General features: G+C 38.1%; 1 protein-coding gene across 2 annotated transcripts in view; it reads left to right on the forward strand.

Moving 5' to 3' along the window:
* Positions 1–12,466, forward strand: part of USP25 (ubiquitin specific peptidase 25) — a 69,196-nt gene that overhangs the window by 21,784 nt on the left and 34,946 nt on the right. For both annotated transcript variants that reach the window (XM_057368606.1, XM_057368607.1), the window contains exons 5-6: positions 7,718–7,804; positions 12,323–12,460. In XM_057368606.1, the coding sequence (XP_057224589.1) occupies positions 12,344–12,460 (117 nt within the window). In that variant the 5' untranslated portion in view covers positions 7,718–7,804; positions 12,323–12,343. The remainder of the gene's footprint in view (positions 1–7,717; positions 7,805–12,322; positions 12,461–12,466) is intronic.

The raw sequence follows: 12,466 nt of genomic DNA on the forward strand, positions 1-12,466 counted from the left end.
AGGACCCATAAATTTTGAGGCTTTAGAATATTTTGAGTTTGGGTGTGTGTTGGATTTTTTAGTTATTAATTTTTTAAAATTCTCATTGTAACTATGTATGTCTGCTCTTGAAATAGAATTTAAGGTATCAAGTTCTTTAAAGAAACAAAACATAAATACACCACTGTATGTTTTTATTTTTCTGCAGTTGATTTTAGTAGCCCCCTTGTGAAAAGGTAACGTCACAGTTTTTCTTGGCTGCAAGAGTTTACTGCCTAAAAACGGGTTAGAAATAATATATTTATGGAGCCTGTGGAGTGGCTCCTTTGTGCCATGCTGAGCACAAGTGAAGAGTTTGCAGGAAATGGGATGTAGAAGGCAAGTAACTCACAGGATGTAGATGTGTTGTTGGAATCATGTCTTAGGTTTGCTGCCTGTGCAAGTTCTCCCCCAGATGTTTTGCTGTAAGTCTTTGGACCAGACTAAATTTAACTTTTGGAGTCCCAAGTAGGGTTCTGGTCATGTGCAAGAAGTAATGTCCTGGCAGGACCTGTCCTGTGGAAAAGGTGCCATGGGAGATGCTGAGGTCATTCAGTGAATGCCACTGACTTGGTGTGGCAGTCCCATTCCTCATGTACCATGTGCATTTTTTCCTTCAGGCTCATGGCTTCCAGCCCCGCTCTTTACCTAATGAGGTATCCTAACAGGACAGCTGGGGCTTGGCATCCCCACAGTCTTTTTCTCTGAGAGTCTGTCAGAGTTTGATTAATCTCAAAAATGAGATTATGTTTTTCTTTCCCAAAAGTGCATAGCTTGCTGAACAAAGTTAATAGGCATCTCCAAAGGTGCTCTTTAAGTTGGTTTTTTTCAGGGTCCCTAACACCATTTCTGGCATTTTGCTCTGTTGCACTGTGTTTGAGAGCAGCCTTCTTGTTTTCCTGATGTCAATATATGTGAGATTAGAATCTCCTTTGATCCTAGGCATTTAGTTCTGGGAAGAGGTGAACCAGCTTAATGGGTGAGAATCAAGCGAGTATTTTCTTTCCAGTTGGTGGCTCAGCTACTGTTCTTACCAATACTGTTCTTCAAAGCAGCCTACCACAAATATCTAACTTTGACATTATTTTATGTTTCTTATTTGTCATGATGAATGGAAAGGATTGTGATGGATGATGTGGTAGTGCATTAATTAAAAAAAACCTAAGATTTTTTAATTAAATGTGCACATATATACATTGTACATCAGTCTGTTGCTTCCCTGGGCATGCAGACTGTAGGCTGAAGAACATTCAGTGCTCAATCCCCATTTGAGGTAAAATGGTCATTGGTGGAATATTTTCTTTCCACTGTTTTTGCTGTGGAATAGCCTGGGGCAGGAGTTGGTGAGAGATACATGATATAAAAAGTTGTGTAGAGTTTCATGAGCAGAGGGGTAATGATGTTGGGAAATCTAGTTTCTTGCTTTCCATTCCTCTGTCACTACCTCTGTTTCCCTGTGAAGTGAACCTGTCACTTCCAAAATCAGTCTTCCTCTGATATTTGTTAACAGAATATTCCTTTTCCGGCTTTATGCTTCTTTGGTCTCTGGTTCCCTCAGGTTGCTTGTGTGATGTTTCTGACTCTTACCTTATATTTAGTGAGATGTAATACTGCAAAATGGGTTGTGAAAGTATAGAAAGCTTTAATAGAACATGGCTTTCACTTTGACTCATAGTTGCTCATTTAATTAAAGGATATAGGATGCATTGTTCAGGTGTGTTATTTGAATTTACATCATATAGGCAAGAAGTTGAAAACTGTAGCCATGTAAGGAAATGTTGGCTGTTATTTTATGTCCTAACAGATTTTTTTTCTTGCTTAGACCATGTAATGGAGGAGTGGTTGAATGGCATTTTTTAGTATGTGCCAAGACACAAGCATAAAGTGAATTCTTCTGGACACATATCATACTTAGCTGTCTTCTGAATTGCAGTAATGTTCTGAGTTTGTTGCTATAAACAAGTAAATTTTCTCTAAATGCAGGCTGGTAATGCCATGGTGAGCTGTTTGTTTAAAATGTTGACTTAACCCAAGCCTGCTAGAGGTCTTAGTTTGACTTTCTAGCTCAAACAATATGCAAGCTGTTTTCCATCTTATTCCATGTTGCACCTCAGCCTTTTGGAAATACAAGACATGACAGCTTAGAACTGCATTTTATACCTAGGTTTTCAGCAGTTTGGAATGCTAATTGGTTGTCTGTTTATAAATGAAAATGTCCTTTTACAGGTACTTTCCAAAGTTTTTGAGACCTGGGATTGACTGTCTGTGATTCTGAAATTGCTGCGTGTTTTCCTGGTCTCTACCACTGTACACGTGGGGTGGTTGTACTGAAGTTCAGTCATCAGGCAATGTCATATCTCTCTGTAGGAGATTTTGTTTTAGAGGGGGAGAAATAAAACTCCTCTTCCTATACTTTGACAGTGTAGTTTGAGCAGGAGCCTGCTCATGGCCCAGCTTTGAAGCTGCTTTCCTCATTTCCCTTCTGTCTTCCTTACATGAAGTTTTCTAATGAAAGTAAGAGAAGTTTTTGACTGCCAAATCCTCAGTGTGTTTAAAGAAGCACAAAACTATGTTTTGGGTGACTTCTTAATTTTCTTAATGCCTGTCTAAAAATAGGATTTTCCGCTTAACAGGACATAAACAGGTGAAGTGAGAGGCAAGCTCAGAGAGTTATGAGGAGGAGCAGGGTGGAAGGGAGCGTTGTGCCAAGCGGAGCAACTGATGCAGTAGCAACAAGCAGCCACTTTATGGACTTTATTGTGAGAAGTAGGTTCAAGAAAATGAACTAAAAAGGAAAAAAATAGATCAATAAATAGAAAAAGTGTGAAAAGTCTTAAAGAGGAGAGATAAGTGATTCTCCCAAATTAGAATCATAGAATGGCCTGGGTTGGAGGGGATCTTGAAGATTATCTGTTTTTCAACCCCCTGCCATGGTCAGGGGCACCTCCCACTAGACCAGGTTAGTCAGAGCTCCATCCAGCATGGCCTTGAACACTTCCAGGGATGGGACCTGTGCCAATGCCTCATCATCTTCACTGTAGAGGATTTCTTCCTAATATCTAATCTAAACCTACTCTGTGAGTGTGAATCCATTCCCCCTTGTCCTGTCACTCCAGGATAGCCTCTCTCCGTCTTTGCTGTCGGGCCCCTTCAGGTACTGAATGGCACAATTAGGTCACCCTGAGGCTTTCTCTTCTGAAGGCTGAACAATCCCAATTCTCTCAAGATATAGGGAAACAGAGTCCAAAAGGCTTGCAAGTTGGTGAGAATTGGACTCAGCTGTCAGTGAAGTTGCTCAAGTTATTGCAGTATGGAGCTTTGGACACTAGTGTTCAATCAGAGGCATGCAGTATTAAATCGCTAATTTGTGCAATATTTAGCAGTACCTTTATTTGAACCTAAACTCTTCAATTATTGATAATTAGTAAATTTCAAGTTCTTTATTCAGTTGGAAGAAACTGAAGGGCAATTCATGCAGGTAGGACCATATATTCCATAGCTAAATGTTTTTCTTTTATTTGGATTATTAATATGAATAGAATGTTAACCCTAATAACCCAATCTACCCCACTATAACTGTCTATATATACCATAAACCACCAAAAATGTTTGTAAAGTGAAGTAAGAACATAAGTCTAATTTGTCATGTTGGCATAGGCAAACTATTCCAAATAATGTACTTTATGACATAGAGCTCTGTTTTTACTTTTTATTTTTAGAACAGTAATAATGTATTCACTATTTAAGATTGCTCTCTGCTTGTTATGCAAAATGAGGGTAATCTCTGCTTTGTGGCTTTAAAATCTGAATAAATGTCAAATTGGAAATGCATAAAAAGCCCCATGTGACTAAATGACAAAAATGGGTGTTGTGAAGTGCTAGTACAAATATAACTTTTTAAAGTCATACAAGATAATGTTTTAGCTAAATGCCAGTACCCAAAGGTATTTTTTAGGAGCTCTGTAGGAATGCATACCTTTCTTTTTCCTTATCAAGAGTTGCTTTTCAAGCTCTCCTAGTAAGATATATTTAGTTTTTGGGTTTCTTCCTTCTGTCCTGTCTTCCCTCTGTCCTTCCAAGCTTAACCTATGCCATTTCAGTGGGAAACTCTGTGTTCATGGTATTATGAACTTTACATTTTCATGCCAGGTTGTATAAAGGTGTTCCAAAAAAGCACAGTTCTTGTGGACAATATTTTGCCTTTTTTTGATCTCAGTGCTGGAAACAAATTCAAAATTGGTTGTCAAAGAGAACCAAATGGTTTCTTCAGTCTGTTGGTGAAACAGCTGGTTTTAGTGCCCTGTGCTTACAGAATTTGCAAGAATCCATCAGAGAGCCCATCTGAAGCTTTCTGCAGCAGCTTGATTGGGTCATCTTTTCTCTGGACTCAGAAGTAGTGTTTTCCTACTCTCAGTATTATTGGTGTCAGTAACTTTATTAATTTTGGACTCTGCTAGTGGCTGTTAGTGACCTGTGTTGCATGGCCAGGGAACATTTATAGATTTAATATGCTGTCGAGTTTATATTCTTACAGCATAAATGCAGCATCCCAGTTCTTGAATGGTAAGATTTAATCCTTTACTCAGCCAACCTAAATTCTGCCAATGTTTGCTAATATTAGACTTCGGGGGGGGGGAGGGATAAAGCAGAGTGTTTTAAGGTAAAGGAAGGCAACTTACGTTCAAAAATTGTGTTTGGACTCGATGTAAGTAAACATTGCTCAGAAAAATGAATGCTTTAGTTTCTTACAGTATAGAAACTACAGCTATGCCTAGTTCTCTCTGGTGTGACTGAAAATGCATCATAATCACCTAAAGCCACAATAAGTCTGTTGCCATTCAGCATTCTTGATGTGAATGCCTTAAACTGACACTGGATTTCTGTTCTTGTTTATTCTTACTTACTTTCACTATCTTCTTTGACCCCCAAAATTGACATAATACGAGACAGTATTCTGAAAATCGTTGATTTTTATGGTATTTTGAATTGGTGTAAATTAGCTTAGCTTGGTCAAGTTTCCATTTAAACCATTTGAATGGTTTTAAAATCCTGGGAATAAAAACACAAACCCACCTTGTAGAGAGTTTTTCTTTCATAAGTTTTGCAAATTGTGAAGGTGTTTGATCAAGGATGGTAGATGTGAAGTATCCACCTTTTAGGTCTATCCTGTTTTCTTGCAGTGGGTGTCCTGACACCTTTGTACATCTGAAGCCAAGTGGGTAAGAGGTGAGGTGCTGCTCCATGCAGTGTGTTTGGAAAGCAAATATATTTGGAGCTTTAGGCTGGGGCCAGTGAGTGGCACTCAGGCCAGGGAAAGTCTTTGCTGCATCTCTCAGTAGCTGCAGAAGAGCAACTTCTGCCTCATGGGCCACTTGCCTTGGGTGCAGGGAGCCTGGGCAGAAGGTGGCTCAGCAAACTGGAAATTGTTTTGACTCTCTCCTGTCTGGGCTTCAGAGTGGTTGGGCTTGGCTGAGCTCGTTTTTATCTCCTTACCTCAGGAAGAGCTGCAGGTTCCTCACTGAGGTACTTTGGGCACAAAAAAAAAAAAAAAATAGGGTTTAGGCACTTGATTACGCTTACACTGGAAATGATCTTTTTTTACTGAAGGTGAAGCTTCCTTAAGTTGATTTAGCTTAGTATAGGAGAGCTACAGCATGACACTGTCCTGTTGGCATTAGTGGTGTTGGCAGCAGATGAACTAAGGGTTCTGTTGCATCTCAAAACAACCATGCACAGTGTAACCTCTTCTGGAGAGAAGTTCAATAACTAAACATCTTGCATAAGAATTTTTGAATAGTGCAAGGCTGAAGAAGAAAAGAGCAAATTGGACAATCCTCCTAATTACTCTCAGCAGATTACACAAATAGATTTGTTCAGGTCAGTCGGAAAGCGTAGCTGTGTTCAGGTTAGAGTTCTGAATTAAAGGAACAGAATTTTAGTGGAAAAGTTGTGGATTGAATGCCAGGCAAAAATGTTAAACTTGAGTACAGTTTTCTATGCATAATTTGTCTATTTGTATTATGACATTGGCCTGCTCAGCTGCTTGGCACTTTGATGGCATTTAGATTAGTTATGGAGGGAATTCAGCCTTTGGACATTATATTTCAGCAGCTGGTTTATTTTGTACATAAAACATTGCTATGTTTTGCTTGATGAAGAGCCCACCAGTGGAATGCTGTTACATCATGAGACATAACTTCAATTAGTATCAGCTTCTAGACTGACACTTGAATTAAATATTAACATTTTCTGTGCTTTATGTAAGTAAACAAAGGACTCTGTTTTAATCTCCCTTCTCTGCAAGTATGGATAAAAGGAGAACATGTATTTTGAACAGCAAAACAGAAAAAAAAATTGACCACTCAGTTATTTGCCTTGATTCAGCATGGTTAGGAAAGGTCTTTTTTTTGGCTGATACTTTTTGATACTTTTTAAATATAAAATATAAATATAAAAAAATTGTGACAATTTTAGTCTCTTCGTTTTATTGGGGATGCTGTATTCTGTGGGGTATGGGAAAAGGTTAGACTCTGTACAGGCTATTTCACAAGGAGAGTTGGGAACATGGCAGTTTTTAACAACCTTTTTTTCCCTACCAATAATTTTCTAAGTTACGGAATAAATGCAGAATCTCTTCACAATTTACATTTCACTTATTTGGCACTGTGCGGTTGAAAACCTATTAAACCTGTTGTGATCTGTGACTTAAGTCTTTACATGGGTAGGACAAATTCTGGGATCAAAGTCTATTGCTGGGGTAAGCAAACTCTGCCTTTCCAAAACAAATAGCCAAGATATGTGATGGGCTGGGAGCAGAGTTAGTTATAGATTGTAAAACCCAGAAGGTACAAATAGGAAGACAAAGCTTTCCTGTGCTTCTCTGATGAGCATGTTTAAGGTGCTTCAGACCTTTCCTACTACCCTGTCTTCATCAAAACGCTCTTCTGTAATGAAGTGATTTTTAGTTATGATGCTTTTTGTCCGTACAGAAAAGCAGTGATGCAGCTCTGTGAGTCCTGAGGCCTCCAGTTCTCAGCCAGTGCTTTGGACTTTTATTTTTTGCAACCCAGTGTTGTCTTCTTGTACTGTTTTGGTCCCAGGCTCTGTGTTTCACTGTGGAGTTCTTTGTGGGTGTGCCTGTTGACACCTGTTTTCATGTCTTAGTGTCCATCAAATGGGAATGTTACCAGTCCCTCACCTGCAGACATGCATAACCCAATTTCCTCACTCAAATGTACACCCCTCAGATCATATAGGAATAGGAGGAAAGGAGAGAATGCAAGAAGTTCAGGTAATTGCAAGCAGAATCAAGTTGCATATGCAGAGATGTGCTCTCTGTGCACTGAGGAATGGATGACAGAGGGCCTACAAGATGAATTTTAGATGGCTAAACAGTGTTTCATGCTAATTTGAAAACTGACAGCTATACAATTAAAAACATTCCTGTTGTAAAATGTAATTTGCCTATCATGTAAAATGACTGTTCTTTTTATGTGATTAAGTGCAGAGATATTTTTTTTATTATGCTGTTTTCTTGGCATTTTTCTGGTGAAAATATGCTTAGCAATAATCTGCCTTCTGAAATAAAACTTAACGTTGCATATGTTTAACACTTCATTTATTTTGCTAAGGCTTATTTGGAAGATTTTTGTATTGTTTGTAGTAGTGCTTAAAGGTTTTCTTAATCTTTTCTTTTCAGTCATTATTTAACCTACTGGAGTTTCGAAGACTAGTTTTGAATTTCAATCCTCCTGCAAATGCTCAAGATTTGCCCCGAAACCAAAAGGTAAAATGAGAAGCTGACTTCCCCTCGTGGCTAATGAGGACATTTCTCTCTTGTGCTTGAGTTTTGCACTGTTCTCTAGCTCAAAGCAGAGTGGCTTTTAGAGGTGCCAGTTAATGGCTCTCTGAGCTTCCTGTGGTGGATCTTTCATAAATGGCATCAGCCTCACAGCAGAGTACAGGGCAGGGTGCTGAGAGGGGCAGAGCATTTCTTATGTGAGTGTAGCTTATCTTAGCAAATGTGTTTTATTCCAGTTCCCTCCCAGTCATGATCTGAGATTGAGCTTTTGGTTATTAGCTTGTCTCTTGTGACCTTTTTAGGAGGTGATTATGAGTACAAATTTTCTTATGTTTATCTTGGTGCTTATATAGGACTGGGGAGGGGAGGACTTTGGCTCAGGTTTTTTGTGATTTCAGACTGGCAAAGGGGAATGGGCATGGAGTGAGGGATAAAACAGACCAGTTTTTCTTTCCTTCATGGGCATCCTTTGAGGAGAGGTGCATGGGGGGAACCCTTGGTTTCTATGCTATGAAATGGAAAGGAAGAAATGGGAAAAGGAAGGGGATGTATGAAGTGTGAAGACATTTGGTAGCCTGATTTTTACCAGGGGCTTACAGAGCTATGAATTTTTGCTTATCCAGAGATTAGAATCATAGAATGGGTTAGGTTGAAAGGAGCCTTAAAGATGAAGTAGTTCCACCCCCTGTGCCATGGACAGGGGCATTGTCTGCTAGACAGGTTGTTCAGGGCTCCATCCAACCTGGCCTTGAACACTTCCAGGGATGGAGCAGCCACAGCTTCCCTGGGCAACCTGTGCCAGTGCCTCACCACCCTCATAGTAAATTAGACTATTGCCTGTTGCCCCTTTCTATCAGATTTAAAGAAGAAAATGTGTTGTCAGCCTGTTTGTAGTTGTTTTCCCCTTCAGGCTTGTCTGGAATGTTCAGAAGCAAAAGTAAGAGCTGTAATTAGAGAAGCAAAAGAAAACAGACCAAGAGAAGACAGTATCCATTTTGTAAACCTCTGGGTTCAGTCAGGACTGGGTGATTTCTTCCTTGCCCTCCTTTCTTTTCCCATCACGTTCAAAGAGCAAGAAGTCACTTCTTTTTTGGTAGGAAAGCATATTTGCATTAGGTCATGAGATGGTGTGAAAATAAAACATTGGGTAATGTTCCCTACACAAGGTGGGGATGGGGCAGTGTATTATATAGTAAGTCATACACTAAAACTTCTTTATTTTTAGATTGCCTTTCTGTCTGTATTTAAGCCTTCATCATATAATTTGTTTTAGTAATATCCTCCAGTACTCAGAAATTCTGTGTTCATTTTTTAGTGTATAAAAAGCAATTTGCATCTAAAAGGTGGTGTGAAACAGCTAATAACAAGGTCTTGTCTTCAAAAATATCTTGCCCAAGCATTGACACTTGCAGCCAAATGCCTTCAGCAGTTCCAAAGTGCTGTGTTTTAGAAATTCTGATCGTGACAGACAATATTAAGTTTGTGTGAAATGGTGACACCAGGCAAGTGCATGGATTTGTGCAGAAACCATGCTTTCTGCAGCGCTGCTGGAAAGAATCTCTGGCAGTAGTTTGTGTCCTCCCCTTTGTTAACTTACATTCCAGAATGAAGTAACATTACTTGGTGTACTCATCTGTCTTATCTCCAGCTGAAAAAGGATTGGGAAGAATTTAGGATAAGGGATCATTTCACTAGTTCGTATTTAGACAGATAGAAGACATAAGCATGTATGCTCCCAAATTTGGTGCCTCTTTCTTTGTAAGTGAAGCAATTAGAGGCAAATTGATTTCAAGTTGTACTATAAGTTACCAGTTGACAACCGAAAAGAAAGTAAAACCCTGGAATTTACTTTCTACTGCTTACTTATTTTAAAACTATTTTGCCTGAGTTTTAGTTTTATTTTTATTGTAATTTTAGTGACCATATGTGACTGACATTCTCCAGGGTCAAATTTCTTTGCTAATAAAGGACATGTTTTAATAATCCCACATTTTGAATACTTGGGTTTACATCCTGTTGTTCTTCCAGTTGGTGGGAATTAGAGTTTAATGCTGGGGTCATGACAATTTCTTGATTTAGAATTAAAGCATGTGGTTGTACTTCAGGGAATATTGCAGAACAGGGTGTTTGTTCTTTCCCATCAATATAGTGAATTGAAATAATTTGAATAATTTAAAACTATGAATAATTTGGCATGTAAACTTCTTAACCAGAAGTCATTGGTATAAATTTTTACTTCAAAAAAGCCCCAAACAAACAACAGCTCCACCCTATTTGTCTCAGCTAATTGAGCTTTGATTTTCTGGATTTGGGTATGAACTCAAAATCTTCAATTTGGTCTTACTCTTTTTAATTTGAAAATAATTTGTTTTCCTTGGTTTCCTTCTGTAGAAATGCTTTTCTCTGTAGTTATTGCAGCTTCTTCGCTGTCCCAGCTCCTTACTCTTGCTGTTACATGAACAGATCTTTTTGCTGTACACAGTGAGATCAGCTAAATATTAGCTTCAGGAAATATTTTATTACCAGAGGAAAGGGGTTAACTGTGCTACAGGTAAACACTTCCTTCCACCATTTTTGATATTATTGTAATATTATCATTATCTCACTCTCCTGGCAAACTTGGCAATTATGAATGTTTGCTATCTTTTAAACATAGAGAACTGCTTTAAAAGCATTTATAATAATAAGGTTTTCCAACATGTATTAAGAAATTATTTATGCAGACAGGATAGGTGATAAAATAGAGGATGCTTTAGATTATGAAATTGCCATACAGTGTTCCAAACTGATTTTAATTTTTTTTTTTTTCTGTTGGTGCATGTATAAGGTGCTTTAGAGGTGAGAGCTATATGCTGTGCTGTGATCACTTTATCAGTTCTTAACTCACAAGTCCTGTTGTGGAACTCAGTACCTTACCTTGGGGACTGGCCCACCTAATTTTGACGATTTTAGGTTTTTTTTCTGGTCAAGGATCATTACTAATGCATTAAATCAAGCTTTTTCAAAAAGCAGAAAGGATTTTCCTAGTTTTAGAGAACTTTGGTAGCCTTTGTAGAAATTTGTTCTGAGTAATCCTACTGACATTGATAGCCAGTTGTTCAAGCTAAGGCTACAAGTATGGCTGGAAGCCAAATTAGTAGAATAAATTTGCGTAATGCAGTAATGTACTATGTACATTATAATAGTGCCTGTGTACTCCAGATTTGACAAAAAGAAGATAAGGTCTAGACTATTCTGTGGTTAATAATTTATACATAAAAGTTATCACTGGTATCACTTGATAAAATGTACCTAAAATTTGAAATTCCATTCATTTTAATAGTTGCTTTACAACTTTGGCCATTGTTTTCTTCTTTTGTTGTAATACAGTGCTTAAGTATCTAAATGGGAGACTGCTTTTGTTCTTAAATTAGGGTGATTTAATGGTGAATTAGGGTGGCACTTGAGTTCTATGAGCAATGTTTATAAATGGCAGGTGTTTTGCAAGGTGGGCTAGAAGAACAAGTTTAATTCAGAGATTTATGTAACTAGAAGTATTTTCTAGATATTATGTGGAACACACTCGATTCACTGGGCAGTTTTTAAAGCTGAGGTAAACCAGACTTTATGTACAAAAAGCTTTATGCCTGCTGGATAGGCACAGGAGTGACTAAACAAGTCTGCTGGTTGATGAACATGTGAAATAGTTTGTAATCAAGTAATTCCAGTTTGACCACCATCAGCCATCTCTACTGCCTCTGGATGATACTTCGTTCTAACTACAAGTGACTATTACATGGGGTTTAATTTCACAAGTATTTGCCAGCTATCTATTCAGGAGTACCAGTGATACCAATCTCCACAGCATTGGTAACCTGTGATTTAATCTATGGTACTTCTGTTCCAGTTTATTTGTTTTGGATTGTACAGGCAGAAAGTATTCCTTCCCTTATGGAAACCAGAAAAGAATGCCATAGTCAAATGAACTGTACTTCAAAAATGAGTAGAAAGGAGAGCAGGCTATTTTACTTCTGTCAAGAAGGATAATAAAGGTTAACGTAGGTCTTAGAAATTTAGTCTTCAGTAAGAAATAAGCTTTAAAAGGGTGCTGAATAGTGTGTAGGCTCGCAATAAATTCTGTTAGAGGTGTAGAGGAGTACTAATTCCAAGCAAATAATGCATATTGTTGCAGTGTGTTACTGAAGGCTTTGTAAGTCTTGAGAGAAATGTTTCTGTCCTAAAAGCAACTCTATTTGTTAATTCAGTTGTCAATTCAGGCCCATTTCAAGACCAACAGCATCATCTAGATACGATTGCAGGGAGCTTTTATTTTCTGAAATGTGATTTTCTTCCCAGAGAACTGCATTATTTTATCAAACTGACTGACAAGTAAAAGAAACTGCAGCCCTACCTTGGTAGTAACCTTATATATGATTATGACGTTATACACTCAGTTTATTGGGTAATGCTTCTGTACAGATTTCTGTTACCACTTTGTTAAATATTTTTATTTATAATATACAGGAACATAGGAATCTGCCTTTCATGCGTGAATTGAGGTACCTGTTTGCACTTCTAGTTGGTTCAAAGAGAAAATATGTTGATCCATCAAGAGCAGTTGAAATCCTYAAAGATGCTTTTAAATCAAATGATTCCCAGCAGGTAATT

The sequence above is a fragment of the Malurus melanocephalus genome, unplaced genomic scaffold (genome assembly GCF_030028575.1).
Source record: "Malurus melanocephalus ecotype Western Australia unplaced genomic scaffold, MMel_1.1 scaffold_95, whole genome shotgun sequence".
Lineage (NCBI taxonomy): Eukaryota > Metazoa > Chordata > Aves > Passeriformes > Maluridae > Malurus > Malurus melanocephalus.